The following is a 19,979-nucleotide window of genomic DNA, read 5'->3' as shown; positions in this document are numbered from 1 at the left end:
GTGGTGCTGGAGGCCAGGGACCCACTGGAGGGCCTGGTCGTGAGGTTCTGTTCACCTGCTGAGGCGCCTGTGATTATGGGGCTGTTTAAAGGAATTCGCTCTTCGTGCGTAACAGCAAGTTTGTCCAGTTTCTTAAAGTGCTTTCCCAGTCGTATTGGAGAGTTGAGCTTGATGTTGTTGGTGTGTGCGACCCGTCGTGTCCGGATTATTGAGCCATTCTGGGCCAAGTATATGCTCCCATTAATGTTGCTGTGGCTGTTCACATTAGATAGGCGGTTCCTGTGCGATTCAGGTGCACTTTCTTCTCCAGTTGAACTGGTCTCGTATTCACGATCTACAATTAGCTTGATCCTCTTTTTTCTACCGTACTGAAAAAAAGAAAACAGGAGTGTAAGATGACTACAGAATAACAGAAGTGGGTTTTTGTTTGTTTTTTTTACACAGCACACAACAGTGGTGTTCTGTCCAAGGAGGCAAGGAAGGCAGAGCCTTTCAAAAAGGCACAACTAAAGCTATATTATTAACTGTTGTTTTATTTGATGTCCTACCAGTGTGCATGTAGAGATGGCAAACATTTTTTTGGAAAATATATTTTATAAAAAAAAATAAAAAAAAAAGTAATGTGTGATATACTGCCATATGTATGATGAATAGTGCTCTCCACTCATTCATACATGTTTTTAGATGTATCCATTTTTTTCATATGACAAACGTTGGGCTGGTTATCTGGAAAACTGTTATAACGTGCTGTTAATTATCAAGAAAAATTCAACAAAATATTATTACGAAAGAAGGTTTGATGAATATTAAATTTACACATCACCAGAAAATTCCCTCCTGGACCACCACTGCATTAAAAAAACAAAACAACTTAACACACACACTTAATGTCCTTTCATGAGCTCATTAAAAGCAATGTGCTCATTGACCAAATGTCATTGGATTACAGGTTTCTTATACAGAAAAAGAAGAAAAAAAAAAAAAAAAAAACTAATTTTGATCTGAACATTAATTGCTGACTTAAACTTTTGAAGGGTGACCTGTACAGGTAAGACTACATAGGAAAGAGCATGCATGTCATTCAGCAAAGGTTAAGGAGAAATGCCAAGTTGTGCTCAGCGAGAGGAAGACAAGAACAACAACTTGAATCAGATGAGGGCATTCAAAAGGCCAATAAAAAGTTCAACACAAGAAATGAAGGCAATGGCTAGTCTTACTGAACATTTCAGAATATACTTCAGGAGGCACCGACAATATCAACTGCATCTGAATTAGAGTCCTCATCCTCCCCATCTACTTTAAGGATTCTTGGTCCATCCAAAGAGCTTGCACTATCACCAGGGCTGCCACATTTCTCTGGAGTAATTTCTCCTTCTTCGTTCTCATCTATTGGAGAAAGTTTGTCGATCTCTAAAGCTCTTGCTACACTACTGCTGGCCACTGAGAAGCTGCTCATGCTGAGGAAGCTTGAATCTGGTCTTCTCTCTGGAGAATGGCTGCTTTTAGACCTAGAGGACTTTGGATCCTTATTTTGGCCCTCAGAGTCACCTTCTTTCAACTGCCCTTTGCCTTCCCTATCATCCTCATTCATGATGGTCTCTTCTAATGCTTTGGTGTGGGTGAAAGTAGTTGCAGGTTCTGGAGATGATCTGCTGCTCTTTTGCCAGTAGGTTGCTGATCTCTGGATACCACTGCTGGCAAAACTTGCTTTGAACTTGATGCTTTCAGAGGTTGTGCTGCTGTGTCTGGACTGGGAAGACCTGACAGGTGACACTGTTCCTCTTTCCTCTGATTTGACACTCTCTATTCCGCTGCTATCTTCCTCCGAGCTTGACTCCTTTGCAGCCTCTTGTCCGGAATCAGATTCATTCTCCATCTCGTATGTTCTCTCTGTGTCTGACTCTTGTTCTGTCTCAATCTCTGTGTCTTGGTCTGAGTCTGATTCAGTCCTTGACTCTATTTCAGTGTCATCTAGTGGAGTTTTTATTTGGCTCTCCCTGTCTGAATCAACAGGACTCTGGTCTTGATCATCATCCGAGTCTAAACTACTCATATGTGCTCCTTCTTGGAGTCTGTATGGATGGTAAGGTGTGAACGACATGGCACTTCCAGTGTACGACTGATGAATTATGTCTTCCCAGTTTCTACCTCTTTCTTGCTCACTTTCCACAATATCACCTGGGATTCTCTGTGATTCTCTCTCTGGCTCTTTGAGTACCCAAGAGTTTGAGGCGTTCCCATTACTCTCATGATCTACAGTCCCACTAATGCTACTCAGAGTGTTCTTTTGAGTCTGCAATGTTTTAAAGATGTTCATCTGACTCAAAACTTTGCCAAGTCTTGTCTTTGCTGAAGGCATGGCTTCTTTAGTCTGGAAATAGCTTCCATCAATGACCATGCCATTGTCCACACAGTTTGAAGGCTGCATTCTGGTTGGTTTGGGGTCATCAGTACTTCCTCCTTTCTCCTCAGGAACTGCAATCGGAAAAATTTTGTTGTTCTTCCATGGAAGGTGGAATGGAGCTGGACCGGACCTTCTGTCAAACATTTGGCTGAGTTGTATAGGTGCTTTGAGTGTAGTTTCAGCCTTTGAGCTGTAAGGGTGTGTTATGCCCTCAGATGGTCCAGGCAGGTGTTTCTCAAGCCCTGGATGTTGGTCTCCAAAACCTAGTCTAGGCCTCCATGGTGGAGACTTGCCTGGCGGTGGAGCCAGCCTTCTGCCTTGCCTCACAACCTATTACATTGATATTAGCCAGGATTTTTATCATTCAGAATATTTAGTTAACAATTCAAATCACTCATCATCTTTGTGACTTTGGCCATTTCACATGACTCACGTCAGCATTCCCAAATGCACTTTGGGGAGTGTCAAGGGACAACATTACCCCCAGTACAACATTGTAACACTATGGTTAAATTTGAACTTGAACCCAATTTCCATTGATTACTGGACAATCAGCATGATATATCATTACATGGGTGATGCCAGCAAAAACATAATGATCAGGGATGGCCAATTCCTATCCTTCAGAGTTTAGCTTCATCCCTAATCAAACACACCTGCCTGTAATTTCCAATTAGGGATGGAGCTAAAATCTGCAGACCAGTGAATCCTGAACCCTCCTGGACTGGACTGGCCCATCCCTGCCCTAGATGGTATCCATGCCCTTGTTTTGCAAAACTCTTGTGAGAATCACCCTAACCATACACCTTGGAGTAAATGTGCTCTTGTATGAGTGTCACCTTCTAGATATTCCTGAGTGATAATGAACATGGCCCGGTTTCCCGATAACGCTCACTCTTAGCGCGCTAAGAAAGCTTGAAAGATATATCTTACCAAAGTTGTTTATGTTCCTAAGTGTGTTCCCCGAACCATACCTTAGGAAGCTGCTTAAGATATACCTTCTTACGTTCGACGTTACCCGGCGCTGTCCGTGGCGATGGTGCTGAATTGTTTGATATCGATGGCTCGAGAATCAGTTATTCTCTCGTGCAGGGGCTGTTTATGTGAGAAAGCGGTGATCTTTATAAATGAAGCACTTCAGAAATAGTTGAAATTGCAATTTATTATGATTATTGGATATTATAAAAAATAATCCAAACTATAGTAGCCTATAATAGCCTAGCCTACATATTTTAAAATTGTAACATATATTGCTGCCACAATAACCTTTTCAAAAATTTACGTGCCTTCTTCTCTTTCCCATTTTTGTTCGCTGAGGTGGAGCTGCGATGAAATATTGTTCTTGTAAATACTTTCCAGCATTTCAGTAATAAAAGTTTACATCTTGCGTACGGTGCTCGGCAGTGATCAAAAAGGATTTAAACCGTGAATTTTGAATCTCTTGTAAACTCAGAGATGTGGATTCAGACGGCAATTAAATTACCACACGACCTGTTTGTCAAAAAACAGAAGGTACTAATTTGGCCAGGGATTTTTACGCGGGTTGGGTGAGAAAAACACTGATATTATGGATTCGGACGGCACTAAAATCACCGACTTACCCCTGTAAATGTTTAAAATACCGGACGAGCCCATGAGAAACAATATTAGCGTCCGAATAGGACTTAACTGACAGTAGCCTATGCTTTCACTGGCCTTTAAAAGAGCGTTTTAATTAAATTAATAATATTGTATAATAATATAATTAAAAATCTAACAACAATCAGTGTAATGACAATTTTATTCTTTGCATGAAAACACTTGAATTAGCCTAATTTAATACTGTCTGGGTGTATTAAAACTTCAGAATTATATTCATATAGACCTGCAACAGTGATAAGGTAAAGCTAAGAGTGGTCCAGACCAACCTTACGAAAGTGTGACTTACAGAAGATATACTTAGCGAACGAACGTTTCGGGAATCGTGCCATAAGGTTAAGAGAGAGGTTAAGGAATAGGTTAAGAACTACTTAGAGATAAGAACGCTTTGGGAAACCGGGCCCATATCTGTTTAAAGCAAAATATCATCAAAAACATAGCATTACATTTAGAGTAAAAAAAATATTTGTATTTATTTTTTTTGCAATGATTCTAAGTAATCGCAAGGACCTATTTTTTTGTAGGCTCAAATATGTTTCATTTGGTTGCACAGTTTGTACTGTTCATTGTGTAAACCTCTGGCTTCCTTGCCACCTTGTTATCTGCTTTTCAGGTAAATGTCAAAGTGCTGAAGGCATTGGAGCCCTGACATGAGTCATGTGAAAGGGCCTTAAGCCAGAGGCAGGATAAAACTAACTTTATTAAAAAATACTGCACATTGTATTGGTTTAAGCCAACCAAACAGAACAAAACAAATAAATATGTGATACCTCTCCCTCAGATTCGTGTGGACTGTAGTAGTAGCTACCGTCATCTTCCATAATCACCTCTCCATATTCATCATACATTCCTGCTGGAGAGATCAGCTTCCGTCGACTCCCATACTGAGGCAAGTCATATCTAAACAACAGGTTTACATGATTAATGCATATTCCTCAAACACACACACCAATGCAAACATTCCTGAATAAATGAGCAACAACTTTGTCCCTGTCCACTAAATCAAATCTATAACATTTGGAACAGAGAAATGAAAAGGCAAATCCAATAAGTAAGATTTAGTAGCAGAACCTCCACATAACACTGAATGGAAAAGGTCAAAACAGACCTTCATTAAAGGACTTTGAGTATTCCTGGGGAGCAGCAGGCTGTCTGAACCCAAATACAGCTCAGACAGCCCATTTAACAAGAAACGGGCTGAAATTCAGGATTATATTGGCCCTCACCCGCCTGTAGTCATGGAGGCCTTTCAATTGGATTTATTGAGAATAATAGGATATATAAGACCAATGTGAGATGTGGATGGGGACTGCTACCAATGAAATTTGTATGACCTACTTTAAAACACAGTAAGAAAACTTGGATAGCATTTAATTCTGCTCAAATATATTTGATAGTCTGCAATTACCATCACTTCCCTCAGGAGGACATTCATTTATAGCATTTATTATTTCTATTTTCTCCAGCTCATTATGATTCCAGTTCACCTTGCACAAGCATCAGTAAATAATCGTATTTGCTATTACAGTCAAAAACACAAATGGATGCCCACAATGTTAAGGGAAAATGACAAAGTTCATCATCTGGAAGACATAAAATGGTGCGAAAATCATACAAACTGATTTATTAAAAGCAGCAGGCCAGGAATATATGTGAAAGGTGTGATTTGGGCCAGCAGCACATTTTAACCAATGAACGCACACTCACCCATGGTCATAGTTATAGTAATCCTGTGTATAATAGTCCTGTCCTGGGTCAATGCCAGATTCCATAGAGAGCTCCTGTAAGCGGAGTAAAGAGTTATAATTGAAAGTGTGCATCGCTTTAGACGAAATCCTTGGGGAAGTCAGATGAAAGTGCTGTCCATTACAAAAAAATAAATAAATAAATAAACAATTCTGAATTCAGTATACAGTATTTGTGTATTGTACTACAGCATGTTCAGCTCAACAGAAACAGTTTTCTGCAAGGAGAAAAGTTGAGATTCTCTACTCTACCTCTGGTCTCAACAGTGAGGGCCGAAGCAACTGCTGTTGCTGCACAGCATTTAGAAGAGAAACAGTGCAGAAACAAGAGAGAAATGTAGGAATATTACATTTATGAATTTATGAGGTGGTGAATAATAGAAGATGAACACAGGTGGATCCACAAGTCTGAGATTACACTGAAAATCTGCAATTCAAAACAAAATCTAAATTTACACCTGAGAGTTGTAAGCCAGAAAAAAATGTTTCAAAGCATCAAATCAGCAAATTTGTGATATGTGAGAACGGATTTGTACAAAGACTTACTTGCTTTCAGACACTGACATTCTTCAATTCTTGTTTATTTCAGTTAAAATTTTCACTCAAATTATGCTTATGAAATAAACTACATTAAAAAAAGCTATCCAATAAGAAGCATTTCACTAGTGTTGCCAGACTTTTGGATCCCACTGTAAAATACAGGGAGAAGAGAATAAATCTGTTTATGAAGTCTTGAAATGTTGACTGGGACAATTAGTAATAATACAGTTTAGTGTCAATAAACTGTATAGTGTCAATATAAATATAACTATTTATTTATTTATCATATTGCTGTTGCTATAGTTTTATAAAAGACACTTTAGCATTCATAAAATCTAACCTCCTAAGAACAAAAACATTTGAGAAATGTTATCAGCAAGTCAAACTCCAGACTGACAGATCTAGCCTTCAGCAATTTTAAAGATGAGATCTTGACAAATAGTTATTTCCTCTCTCATCACTGTTCCTATCAAAAAGCATCAACTGATAAAAACGATGGCCAATAAAACTGTCTCAAGATGGGACATTATTTAAACATAATGCAATTCTAAAGAATATAAACACATACCTCGTGATGCCCGTAGCCTCTCCTGTGAGGAGATAACAGTATGGAAATAAAGTCAGTAAGGTTATCAAAATAAAACCTTGATATTTAATATCTAGAAAAAGTTTTAATTATTTTTTCTCAAACTGGATGGTCAGATCACAAAGTCTTTAAATGTTTAGCATATACATGAGATTGAAGTCCTTGAGTCCTAGAGGTTTCAAAGACAGTGTCAATAAAGCTTTTGCATGGCTGTCTCAAACTCTGATAAATAATGTATAACTGTGAAGAACTGAGCATATGTGTGTGGATTAATATGCAGAAATGCAGTAGATATGGGGGGAAAACTAATGGTTGTCTTCAGCACAATTTCCCATGATGATGCATTAGGATTTTAATAGGTAACACTTTATTTCGATAGTCCACTTCTACTAAGTCTACTGGTCATTAGAGTATTCGTCTGCTTCATATCTGCTGATGGTCCGCCAACAGACATTCTACTGACTAAAAGTAACTTTCCAAGTCAGCTTATTCCACTAACCCAACAGTCTACTAATGATACAATGAGAGTTATTTGACATGTAGTTGAAAAGGTACTTAGTTAGTAGAATATCTATAAAGGGGACTATAAAAAATTAAGCGTAACCTACTAATATGTCAATTTATTTTTTTAGCCACTAAAATTTCTTTATCGACTGTGCTATTAATTATGAGATTTTAGTCTTGGGAACATTAGTTTAGGGGTCAATGAGTGTTCATTACCTCATCGAATAATGATTCAGTGTTAACACAACTAATTCAAAGTAGACAATACAAGAATGACATGCCTTTAGAGGAGAAAAGCTTTACACTGTTTAGCTGCAAGGACACATGGCACACTGTTTGTTTATCAGTCAGATGAATGTTAACACCCTCAAGCCTTTAATGATATTAGACAATATCATCTGTGACAATGCTTGGCACGCAAAGACAGCCTAAAAAAAATTTGATAACAGTTTATCAGGTGTGTTAGGGGTACACAGAGTGTACATGGAGATGGGCCAGCCTTTCCTAAGTGGTAGGGCCATTTCACTGAAAGCGTAGCAAATTAAAATTCTCTCCAGGCAGCAGATCAGCGAGAGCAAATTACAGCAATTCTTCCCTGATGTGGGCATAACGAGGGATTCAAATGAAGATTTATCTCTTAACGATAATGCGACTTTCAAGGGACTTCTGTTTTGTTGACTTTTCTCTCTCTATGCGAGCGTGTTTGCAGGTGCAGTAATGTGGCAGTCCATGAATTAAACATGATGTATTACATTAAAGTATATAATTATACACTATGATTAAATACTAATTATGTTATATAGTTTTAACTGGGTCATGGTACGATTGCAGTGGCATTTCCATCTCCTTTTTTTTCTTTCAAAAAAACGAAACTTAAATTAAACCTACTGTTCTATATTAATTATCCTTCAAGGTCACACTAAATAATTATTGATTTACTTTTTTTTTTTTTTACCATTGGCTGGCATGCTCTTTGTAGGTGGAGTTAATGTTAATTTAAATAATGGGAACCATTGAAAGCACATAGACTAAGGTATTTTAAATACAAAAAGGCTACCATATAGATCTCACATCATATTATATAACATGATGTTGAGATCTATATGGTAGCCTTTTTGTATTTAAAATACCTTCTTCTATGTGCTTTCAGTGGTTCCCATTATTTTGGATATACAGTGTATATAGAAGTATAATTATTTTTTTTATTAATTAATAATCATAAATTATATTAATTATATTAATGATAACAGGACAAACACCACTGATATGTCAAAAGCCCCTTGGATTTTTTTTAAATGGATTTTGACCAAAAATGTAGAATTTGATTAAGATTTGTGTGATAAATACAAACATAAAAAGTTATTTATTACTATTATAAATAATATAAATAGTTACCATAGTATAAATAGGTTAAAAAGGGTCACTCACAAAAAATGACCACACTTACGATATGCATATTAATTAAATTAATGAAGTGTAATTATGTCATGATTCCTGTTTTGTGTTCCCCTTGTCTTGTGTGCACTTTTGTTATTTCCTGTTCTGTGCCATGTTTTGTAGTCTTTTGCAGTTTTTCTTGTTTATTAATCTCCCCAGGTGTTTCTGATTAGCCACGCCCCCTTGTTATCTTGTTTAGCTTGTTTGCCTTTGTATTTAAGCCCTGTGTCTAGTTTAGTCTTGGTGAGTTCTTAATGTTATTGTACTGTATGTTGGCTGTTTGTTTCCTGTGTCCTGTTTCCCTAGTCTGAGTTTGTCTAATTTTGGGTTTATTTAATACAAATTACATATATCAATGTATGTGTTAGCACATTGTTCTTTTATAATCAAAAACACTGAATTAATGTGTTGACTTTACTAGTTTTAAACATATATGCTTTTCTGCAGTTTGTATGTTGCATCTGCTTTGAAATGCTGACTAAACAGACAATAGTGGTGACAGATGAATCTTATTTGATCGTGCTAAATTTAACAGAGCTTTCCCTCCTCCCTCTGATTGCCATAAGGATGTTTGCTTGTTTGTCTGTTTTCTAACACTGTTAATATGTCATGATGGCAACTGCTAGTCTTAATGGAACATGGCACTACAGAGTAGATAAACAAATCAAGATATGAGATGGGAAAGTGTGGCATGCCTGGGTTATCTGCAAAGAAATTTTGAAGGAATAGTTATTTATGTTAAGTTGTAGGTATTTCCAGGTATTTGCCAAGGAAGTGACACGAGTATTAACACAACTCATCTTTGCTCTGTAAAAGAACTTTAAATGGTTGCATAAGAAATAAAAGGATAATTACAATTTAGTGTACAAATAAAAGGAAGAAAGAAGAACAAAACACAATTCAAATAACAAATATTGCAATAATGCTGAACATTCATTAGGAGATTTTCTGACTTTGCTCTTACATTTCTTTAGTTTAACAACACTGAATAAAGCCAAAAATATATAGCACATGAACAATGAGGTGACCTAAAAAAACAAATGTCTGTATTAAGGGGCTGAATTTATTGCAGAACTTTAATAGGGAAAGAGGTTTAAAACAAAGCCTAACCAGAATATCCGAGTCACATCAATACAGTGCTGCGCATTGTAAACAGAAGGTGCAATCATTACAGAAACAGAACATAATCAATTTTCATAAGGTCGTGGAGACACTTCTGAATGTGCTACAGCACAAGAACAAAAACAATATGGTATAGTTGTGTACTGCTGCGAGTCGACAATAATCGGATGTAATGGTGCAGTATCCATCCATTAGTATCACAACAATTAAAGCTGGGATTAGGAGGACGTTTGCTGAATTGAATGCAGCGTGTTTCCGTCTCAAAGAGTAAATGGAGGACATGTCGCCAATCACACAAGCTCTCTATCTCTCACACACACACACACACACACACACACACACGCACACACTAAATTGATTTAGCCGGTAATTACAACCAACTTGACGACTCGGTTGCCTCTCAAACCTCCTAATGTGTGCACAGTCACGTAACATAAAGCCATTTAACATTAAAACAAACTTGTTTCTTTTCTGCACCTTTCTAGTCCTTCTACCAGAGACCCTTAACAGCTGTGTCTGATAAATAAATTGATCATAGTTTACGTAAATATCCTGTGACAGATATGACAGATGTGAAAACTGGTAGAGAGTTTAAATGTGGCCACAGAGGCTAAGCTAACACAATTATCAAAAGAGGGAGAAAAGAAGAAAATAAAGAAAAAATGAGAGGTGAGAGCATGCAGTGTACCCCAGAGAAAAAGCTTTATAGAGGACATTGATCCCATCCAGTGACAGTAACTTATAGCCCAACATTAGGGCATATGAATAAGATAAATTCTGAGTAAGTAATAATGTTCTGTGTACTAAAACAGTTTGAAGGGATACAATAAAATGCCTGTATGAATGGTTTAAACTCAACTAAATAACAAAACACTCTTGCAAAACTGATTAAAAATATTTTACAAAAACTGTGAAGCACAAACACTTGATTTTGTGTTATAGTAAGATGAAACACAATGGTAAGACAAAAAGTAAAGATGACAAAAATGTAGTGATAGTCTAATGGGCCATTCACACAGGACACATTCTCTTGCTCCATCGCCATTTTTTAATGATTAAATTGGTATTTTTGGTCTACGTACACGTGTGCTAGATTAACCTTTTTTTTCTTCATTTCACTCTTCAGTGTCTCTAGTGCCACATTTTAATTATTTTATTTACAGTGTGGTGGATCAATGTCAGGTTACAAAACATCACGTTTCTGGGGGTTTGATAAACATTTACATTTATGCTTTAATCCAAAGTGACTTAAGCCGCATTTCCACAGAAATTACCCGGAACAATTTGTCCCAGGAACTTTTTTCCCCAGACCTGTTGCTGTCTGCGTTTTCACCGCGGTCTAAAGTACCGTGAAGGTTAAGCAAATAGTCCGGTGACGTAGGACTGCGCGCGACTTTACAGTTCCTGCTGGATTTCATCCTCTGAATTTAATCTTAAAAAAGCCTGAACCTCGTCGTCGGTCCATCTGTTGTATTTTTTAACCTCCATTGTTGATTCGAATAGCAGACAACTGTTACTGCACGCAACACAACAGATGGTGGTTGAAATAAAATGCTGCGTGGAGTCAACCAATCAAAATGCAGCATGAACTCAACCAATCAGCATGTTCAGTTCCCAAGTCCCACCCCTGAAAGTACTACCTCACGAGCAGGGACTTTTGGAGGGGGAAATATTTACCTGGAACTTCATTTAGACCCTGGTTCCTGTGGTCGAAACACAATGAGTACCCACAAAGTTCCTAGTTCCTGGGGAAAGTTCCTGCGGTGGAAATGCAGCTTTACTTTGCGTTGAAAGTATACCTTTAATCAAACTATGCATTCCCTGGGAAGCATGGAATTTCTAGGAACACTTTGTCCATAATATTTACATATGAACATGACTTCTTTTCAGTTCCGCTGTACTAAAATGTTTGCTAGAGAATGCATCCTGTGTGAACTGCCTCTAAAAGAGTGATAGCAACATGGACAAATAGAGTGTCACATGATAGTGGACTGAGATGGAAAGCGTTTCTCCAGCTCCTCCACTAGTGAGTTCATGTTTGGATTGGGCTCTGGTGGTGGTGCTTCTTTTACAGGCACCGCATCTGACACGCCAGCCTCTGGTTCGACAGACACTTGTGGTTTGGGGACAATCTTTGGCGGGCACTGCTTTTTATCTATTTGTCTGTACATGTTGGCAACAGATTTCTCTAAGTCTGCTATGTTCTGGAAATTCTTCAGGATCCCCTTGAGTTCCCTCTTAGGAGGCTCCGGCTCGGACGGCGGTGGAGGTGCTGCGGGGCGTAAGGACACCGGTCGGAGGGATGTGATGGAGGGAAGAGGAGGAAGGACGAATGGAGAAGGAGGCATGGGACGGGAAAAGACTGGTGATAAGTCAGGGGGGAGAGGAGGAGGAGGTGGAGGGGCTGGATGTGGAGGAACAGGTGAGGATGGAGGGATAGGAACAGACTGGGGTGGGGGACTGAAGGGGGGTGGAAGAGGTGGTGGTGGTGGTGGAGGACTGGAGGGAGGTGGAGGAGGTGGTGGTGGTGGGGCAGGCATATCTGGAGGGTCGGGGATGATCTCCACATTGACCTCATAAGACTCCGCATCAGGATAGGAAGTTATTCTGCTGTACTTCCGCAGAACTGGCGGAGTGGGCTTGTGACTGGGCGGAGGTGTTCCATCACTCTGGGTAATGATTATGGATGGGGGCCTGTTGTTATGTCCCATGATTGAAGATTGTGGGGTCTCAAAAACAGAGAGAAAGATATCAGAAGAGAGTGACCCACGAGAGTCCAGGCCTTGCCTTTGCCTCATGTCCTGCATGGCCTGCTGCTCAAACTGCCGTGCCTGCTCTTTTACTGTCAATTTGGGCTCTGTGTCTTCGTCCTCAAGTCCATCAAATTCATCAATCATTTCTTTACTGTCCTTAAGGCCAGACTTCAGAAGTTGCAGCTCCCACTGAACTGGGTCCATTACCACCCTTCTACTCCGTAGGGCTTCATTGGTCTCACATTTGTGCAATCTAGAGGGTAAAGTCCAGGAGTGTCCTGAGCCTGCAGATGGGAAGCGCAGGATGGACTTTCCCAGACCTCTCATGTTGGGTGAATACATGCCCAGGAGGTACCTCAGATTTTGGTGCTCAGGGCTGCTGAGGGTGCCGTCATCATGGTACAGGGGGTTGGTTGTAGTAAGCGGGTTCTCATCTGAAAGGAAGGTAATGTTGCTTTCCGACTTGGGCAAGTTGTTCAGTAGGATTCCATTAGCGGTGGACAGTTTGTGAGCAGCGATGGCACGGGTGGCAAATGAGCTAATGAGACGCTGCCGATCGCCATCCTTCAGAACACACCTCTTAGTCCTGCTTTCAGCATAACCGCAAAAAGAGACAAAGAACGACTTAACAGAGGATGTGTACAACAAGGTAGATGGGGAAGTAGGATGGAAGCCAGCTACAAAAAGCACCTGCCTGGATTGACTTCAGTAAAAATAACAAAAAGTGCTAATTAAATCCTAGGCAAACATCTACAACACATTCCAATGAAGGGCACTAACACAGTTCTTAGCTAATATCACTAATTAGAAGGAGCGAGGCAACTGATCACAATGCTAGGCAATGGAAGGCAAGCATGTTCAACAGCTTTCTGAGAAACAATCACAAATACATCTCTACCTTAATTAAATTGTCTAAAACATTTGGAAACAGATGACTGCCTACTTACTTAGGTCTGATATCCAAGAAATGAGAATGAGAGATGAGGAAAAGACAAAATATATATATAAGTGAGTTTTAAAATTAGCAATATGTTAAAAACGTTTTGTAAAGTTTATACTGTAAGTGTTAGTCTTTTAAGGGGGAAACCAGCCTAACACCAGACACAGCCATTCCAGAGATATCAGTTTAGGGGTGCAATAACACAGTGATTCCAGTGTTAATGGTTAGATAATCACAATTAGATCCGGGTAGCAGTATAAAGAAAAAAACAGCCAGAAAGAAGAAAACAGCCAGTTCAGAAAAAGGGTAGAAAATGCTCACGTAAAGCTTAATTAGGTAATATGCACCAAAGCAGTCTAGAAAACGAAAACCAGCAAGGAATCAGTTGGTTGCTTATTCTTCCTCCACACAGGGAGTATATGGAAATCCCTGGAATTGTTTGATAAAAAGTAAATGAAATTCGACATATTCATAGAAGACATACTGTCTCTTATTATGCCAGTTTTGGGGTCAAAAGTTATGGAACAATTTAAAATAAACAACAAAAAAGGTAAAACATAATTGTTGGCATGCAAAACACTTCTGAATATGACAGTGAAAAAGAAGGGAATTTTGATTGTATCTTGGCAACAAAACTTTTTTGCCAATTAAAAAAATCCTAAAAAGTCCAGTCTTCAACAAATTTGAGTCAGACGATAATCAGACCATGATAAAAGTGGATCTTTGATATTCCAACAAACCTTCCTGTAATATTCTATGAAATGATGACTACAAACACACCAAACAAGACGGGAAGCTTTATATTATAACTTTTTTTGAAACCTTGTGAGCTTGGGACCATACCCTAGGGGTAACAAAACAGTTTGGTGATCACCCCAACCTGGAACACCATCAACAGAAGCCCTAGCCCAAGCTTTGCTTAGCCATAAAATCAGGTTATGTTAATTCATACGTTTATTAATTAGAAATACTGCTCCCAGAGCATCTTAACAACCAAACAAAAATTTACTCAAATTGAAGTTCTTGTTCTAATCGTACAACTCTAAATTATAATTTAAACAAGATGCTTTCTTGTTTAAAAATGGCAATGTGGTTAAAAAAAAATTACTTAATTTAGAGTCATAAACAGACTTTTTAAAAAACTTTTTTAGACTATTTATGTCAGTGAGTGTTTGGAGATATTGACAAGTAAAGTTCTGAAGGTATAAAACTTACATGGTGCTGTCGCCGAGCTCTTCATACAGATTGTTGGTGGCAGCACCTCCGGATTTGCCAGTGGGAAGTGCCATTTGGATCCTGGCTGTTTTTGCACATTCTGCCTGTCGTCTTTAGATAATGAAGTCAACAAGTTGAGCAAAATAAAAGCATTGTCTTATATAATGAAATATTCTCTGGACATTTAGCTATTTTGGAGTTTCTCAGATAAAAAAAAATAAATAAATAAAAATAATAATAATTAGATCAGTGGTTCTCAAATTGTGGGTCAGAGACAGCAATATAATAATAATAATAATAATAATAATAATAATAATAATAATAATAATAATAATAATAATAATAAAATGTATCTAAGCTAGTCATATTTTGGCAAACGCCACCATGGACAGGTTGCAAGATGTGCCCTCGTCCTTGGAAAATTACACACACACACAAAAAAAAAAAAAAAAAAATCCCAGACTACATTAAATACGGGTTGCAATGAGGATAAACATAATTTGTATTTTTTTTGCAGTGAATTATCGACTGTCAAGAGCATACACATTAAAATTCAAGAGACATTTAGAAACCAAACACTCAAAAAAATTGTTTTATGTTAATACATTTCACTGTTGTTGATTTTTGTTGTTGTATCATTGACTTTTGTACGACAAGCTATTTAGGTAGTGTTGGGTTGCTATTTGGTTTTTGATATTATATTTTCAATGTAAAATCTGGGTCTTGAAGCAATATCATTTGAGAACCACTGAATTTAATAATGCTTGAGAGAGGGAAATGTTTAGGATATATAACCAACATATCATAACACATACATGTCTCTGTACAATACTTACTCTTTGAATCTGAAATTGGTGCATTGTGAAAAGAAGAAAAAAAGAGATATATTAGACGATGACACTTATTGCACAGCAGTATCAGTAACAGCACTGCAAAAATGTATGGTGGATTTCAGCCACACAATTAATAAATCTGCTCTCTGATTCCCATAAGTATGAATTATCTTCATCCCGAACTAAACCATCAATGATTCTAGAATGATCCTTATATCTCTAGCTCAGATCCTGTCATCTCATTCCTGAATCTTATCGTCAGGTCTGCCATATGGCACTGGCTCAGCTGGCACTACATGTAAAACTCATCAACTACAAACGGTTTTCTCATATTTACCTCTCATGGCCTTAATTAATCTTCTTTCACACCGAATAAACACAAGACCAGGCAGTTCTCAAAGGTGTTACCATTGTGAAAAGAGAGAATGTGTGTACGCGTAAATGTTGCACTGAAATCCCAGCGGAGGGAAGCTGCCTGCTTAACACAAAATGTTTCTAACTTAATGAACTTTACATTTTTTTTTATTTATTTATTAGTTGCTAAGTGGAGAAATCTTCGGTCTGAGCAATCTTTCCACTTCTCATCCCAAGACGTCATATACTGACGCTTTTGACATTTCGTCTACATCGAACGCACATGGCACCCTTTAGCGTCAATATGAGACGCAGATAGATATGGGCCAGAAGGCGCCTCCTAGCGGTCTAACCCTAACCCAGACCTAAACCTACCCATAACTGAACAAAGCTCTGTGCGTGTCATATTGACGCTAAAGGGTGCCATGTGCGTTCGATGTAGACGAAATGTCAAAAGCGTCAGTATATGACGCCCTAGGATGAGAATACGTTGGATTCACCCGCATTCCCACACAGGGCATGAAAGTAACATAATATTTCTGTTAAAAAAAAAAAACTAGAAAAAAGGCAAAGATTTACAACAGATGAATTGTTTGATGGCTAATTTTACTAAACATTATTATTAAAGGCCATTTTTGGGGATTTGGATTTGAGCTTTAAGGTGTACTGGACTATAGTGGTGACACTCACTGTCGGTAGGTAATGATGACGATGAGAATGGCAGGGATACAGCACATGATGATGATGACGGCCAGGGCCAGCAGTGCTCCTTCAGTGTATCCAACAGACTGAACCGCCTTCTTTACGCTCTCCACCACATCCGGTGTGCGGATCTCCAGAATGCGTCCTCCGCGACCTAGGTAGGGCTGGAACTCCTTATTGATATCCAATAACTTCCCATCTAAAAACCTGGAGAAAACCAAACGAACAGTCACGGATGTGGCCTTGCATATACTATTCGATTAGTTCTGCAGTGCAAAAATCTGGCAAGAGAGATCTCACTTGCTTTTTAGACAATAAGTGAATGACTAAGCAAACATATTTAACTTTTATAAAAAAGTTCTCAAATATGTCCCCATTTTTTTGTTTAAATGCAATGTAATGTGCACAATTTCTAAATATCATTCACATTGCAGACAGCTAAACAAAACGTTGATAAAAGAAATGTTGTCTATATTAGAACAAAAGGGTTTTAAAGTGCATTCCACAGCCTACAATTCACGATTTGCCCGTACAAGCGTTAGAAACAGTGCTGTCTGAGCAGGATAATTACTGTGACAAGACAGACAATATGGCTAAGGATTTAACCACAAGTCTCATTTTTATGAAAAATGAGAAAATGTCTAAACAAACATAAACACACACTCCATCTGCTTTATCGTGCTGCTTGGAAAAAAAAAAAAAACTGGGCAAACATAAATGCACGTCGTAAGACTAACTAATGGCTAGGGATGGATGGCCTCTTAAATCAAGCTATAAGCCATTTTATTTCAAAGTTATTGTGGAACCTGATTGACGCAACACAAAATAAATGATTATTCATAACAAATTAATAAGTTAGACATCAGTGCAGACTGGTCAAAATGAGCCAAGAGAGCCACAAACAGCCAACATGCTTCATCTTGTAGTGGTAAAAATGAAGTCATATTTCCACCTCCAGTAACAGAACACAATATCGGGACTCAACAATGGGAGTATTTTGGAGTATGGCGTTACATTTTTCAGATCCAAAACATGTCCACTTGATGCACCAACAACATTGTTGTGGCATTTTTTAGATGTGTAGCGCTCTGCATTTTCACATTAATCCATGTAAATAATAAAAGCCACACAGACACAGTATCACAGTATCAATCTTCAAAATAAAGGTTCCAAAAGGGTTTTTCCGCAACGATGCCATAGACGGACCATTTTTGGTTGCCCAAAGAACCTTTCAGCAAACTAACCTTTTTATTTGTACGCAGAACATAAAATAGTTAAGGAACCTTTTTCCACAATGAACAACCTTTTGTACAATGGAATGATTCCATGGATGTTAAAGGTTCTTTATGGAACCATCAATTGGCAATAAAGAACCTTTATTTTTAAGAGTGTATGAAGGGTAGATATGTCTCAAACAGTTAGGCGCACAAGTTACAGGGAAAAGTCAGGGGACCGACACCATTTTCAACTAAAAACGGAAAACTTTTTATGCGTTTTGGCCGTTCAATTACACGAAAACAGCGTATTGGGAGTATGAAAATGCTGACTTTTGAAAACGATACAGTTATAAGTTGGGTAAATTGGATGCACTTACTTGAAAAGCTCCTGTCTTGAGAGAGCTCTGTTGGTTAGAGGGTCAATTGCGTAAACCATCAGGTCAGATTTGGAGTAGTCCTCCTGTTCATAACCCTCACCAAAACGTCGAGGCCCGATTGATTCCATGACTACTTTAGCTCCTGGGATCTGATCCTGGACGTAGCGCTCTAAAATCCTGAATTAAGAGACAGACAGAAGATGAGAGATCTACAAAAGAACCTCTTGACATACCAAAGATGTTCCATTTAATATTTTGCCAAACAGCCAAAGACGTTGGACTGGCACAGGGGACACCAACAATTTAAAGAATACTGCATATGGACTTCAAAACCACAAACTTGGTCTGTAAATGAGAACAAATAACAAACTGAACACAAAATAAAACTCTAGAAAAGAAAAAAAAAAATTAGAGGGTCTGCATCAAATTTTTTTCTGTGCTAATTTGAGAGCCCCTAAGCCATTAATTGGTGGCCATATATCAGAGAAAATAAACTGACAATCAACTTCCACACAATTACAAACATGCACAACAAACACTAATTGCAGTAATCACCGTAACTGGATAAATAAAACAGGAAAAATTGCATAAGAGCAACAATTACACTGCCTAAATCTGCAAACCCCTATACTATCCATGTTTATCAGGCTGAACAGGAGCTGTTTTGAACGCAGAGGTGCGCGGAGGACAAATACAAAGCAAGGGCTGAAATGAGCTGTGTAAGACAGCGTTGCTTCAAAGCTGGTGTCCTTGTCTCCCAATAGGTGCCTTTATTACCCCTCAGCTCACATCTCAGAGCAGCCAGCCCTGCTCAGCCAATTACCAGCAGTGCCTCCGATATCCCCTTCACAGCTGCCGAGGGGAAATAAGAACATGGGACAAAAAAGAACAGAGGCTGGAATGACGACTCTAAAGAAACAAGGAGTGGGTTTTCTGAGGAAACAGCCTGACAAGAGATGATGAGGAGGTTTGAGAAAACTCGGGCTGTGAGTTATATCACCTGAGGCAGAAAATGTGTATTAGTGTCTGTGTATATACTAGGAATATAAAGATGTGTTTACGTCTTCATATTTGCACTACACTATCTCAGCACTTTCCTGTCTATGTGAAAATGAATACTCTCATCTTTTTGTCGTTCCAGAACCAAAAGAATTTCCAGTTACACCTTATTTTGATGATCCCCTTTAGACAAGTAACATTGCAACTACATGTCAACTAACTCTCAGAGTATTAGTTGAGTATTAGTAGACTGTTAGGAGCAGCGGTAGGGTTAGTAGAATAAGGGTTAGGTTAACTTATTCACTAGAATAAGCTGACATGCACTTGCAAATATACTTATAGTTAGTAGAATGTCTAAAGGGGATCATCAAAATAAAGTCTTAGCAGATATCAAGCAGACAGTCTAAGTCTACTTATATTCTACTAATACTCTAATGAGAGTTAGTTGACATGTTGGTGCAATGTTACTATAGTCAACAGAATGTCTAAAATGGACCATCAAAATAAAGTGTTACCGAATTTCCTCCTGTGAAACGCAAGGAGATATTCAAAAAAAGAGTTCATGCTGCTCTTTTCCATATGATGAAGATAAATGGAGATGGGTGCTGTTGAC

General features: G+C 38.3%; 2 protein-coding genes across 2 annotated transcripts in view; both read right to left on the bottom strand.

The window, feature by feature from the left end:
- Positions 1-389: 389 nt before the first annotated feature.
- The window catches only part of pcdh15b (protocadherin-related 15b), a 239,017-nt gene continuing 219,427 nt past the window's right edge, over positions 390-19,979 (bottom strand). Inside the window, exons 30-37 of the mRNA XM_084135704.1 lie at positions 18,368-18,544; positions 16,762-16,980; positions 14,885-14,995; positions 6,896-6,917; positions 6,040-6,078; positions 5,750-5,823; positions 4,813-4,942; positions 390-2,734 (exon numbers count right to left, since the gene is read on the bottom strand). Coding sequence (XP_083991830.1) covers positions 1,238-2,734; positions 4,813-4,942; positions 5,750-5,823; positions 6,040-6,078; positions 6,896-6,917; positions 14,885-14,995; positions 16,762-16,980; positions 18,368-18,544 — 2,269 coding nt within the window. The 3' untranslated portion in view covers positions 390-1,237. The remainder of the gene's footprint in view (positions 2,735-4,812; positions 4,943-5,749; positions 5,824-6,039; positions 6,079-6,895; positions 6,918-14,884; positions 14,996-16,761; positions 16,981-18,367; positions 18,545-19,979) is intronic.
- On the bottom strand, positions 9,656-14,561 carry LOC311096262 (protocadherin-15-like; the record flags this gene model as incomplete). Its single annotated transcript, XM_084135329.1, has 2 exons — positions 9,656-13,353; positions 14,550-14,561. 2 exons carry the CDS (start codon positions 14,559-14,561, stop codon positions 11,953-11,955), a joined length of 1,413 nt encoding a protein of 470 aa, XP_083991455.1. The 3' UTR covers positions 9,656-11,952.

Source organism: Abramis brama, assembly GCF_963993115.1.
Source record: "Abramis brama genome assembly, chromosome: 14".
In the NCBI taxonomy this organism is placed as follows: domain Eukaryota; kingdom Metazoa; phylum Chordata; class Actinopteri; order Cypriniformes; family Leuciscidae; genus Abramis; species Abramis brama.
This window is presented reverse-complemented; position numbering and strand designations above follow the sequence as displayed.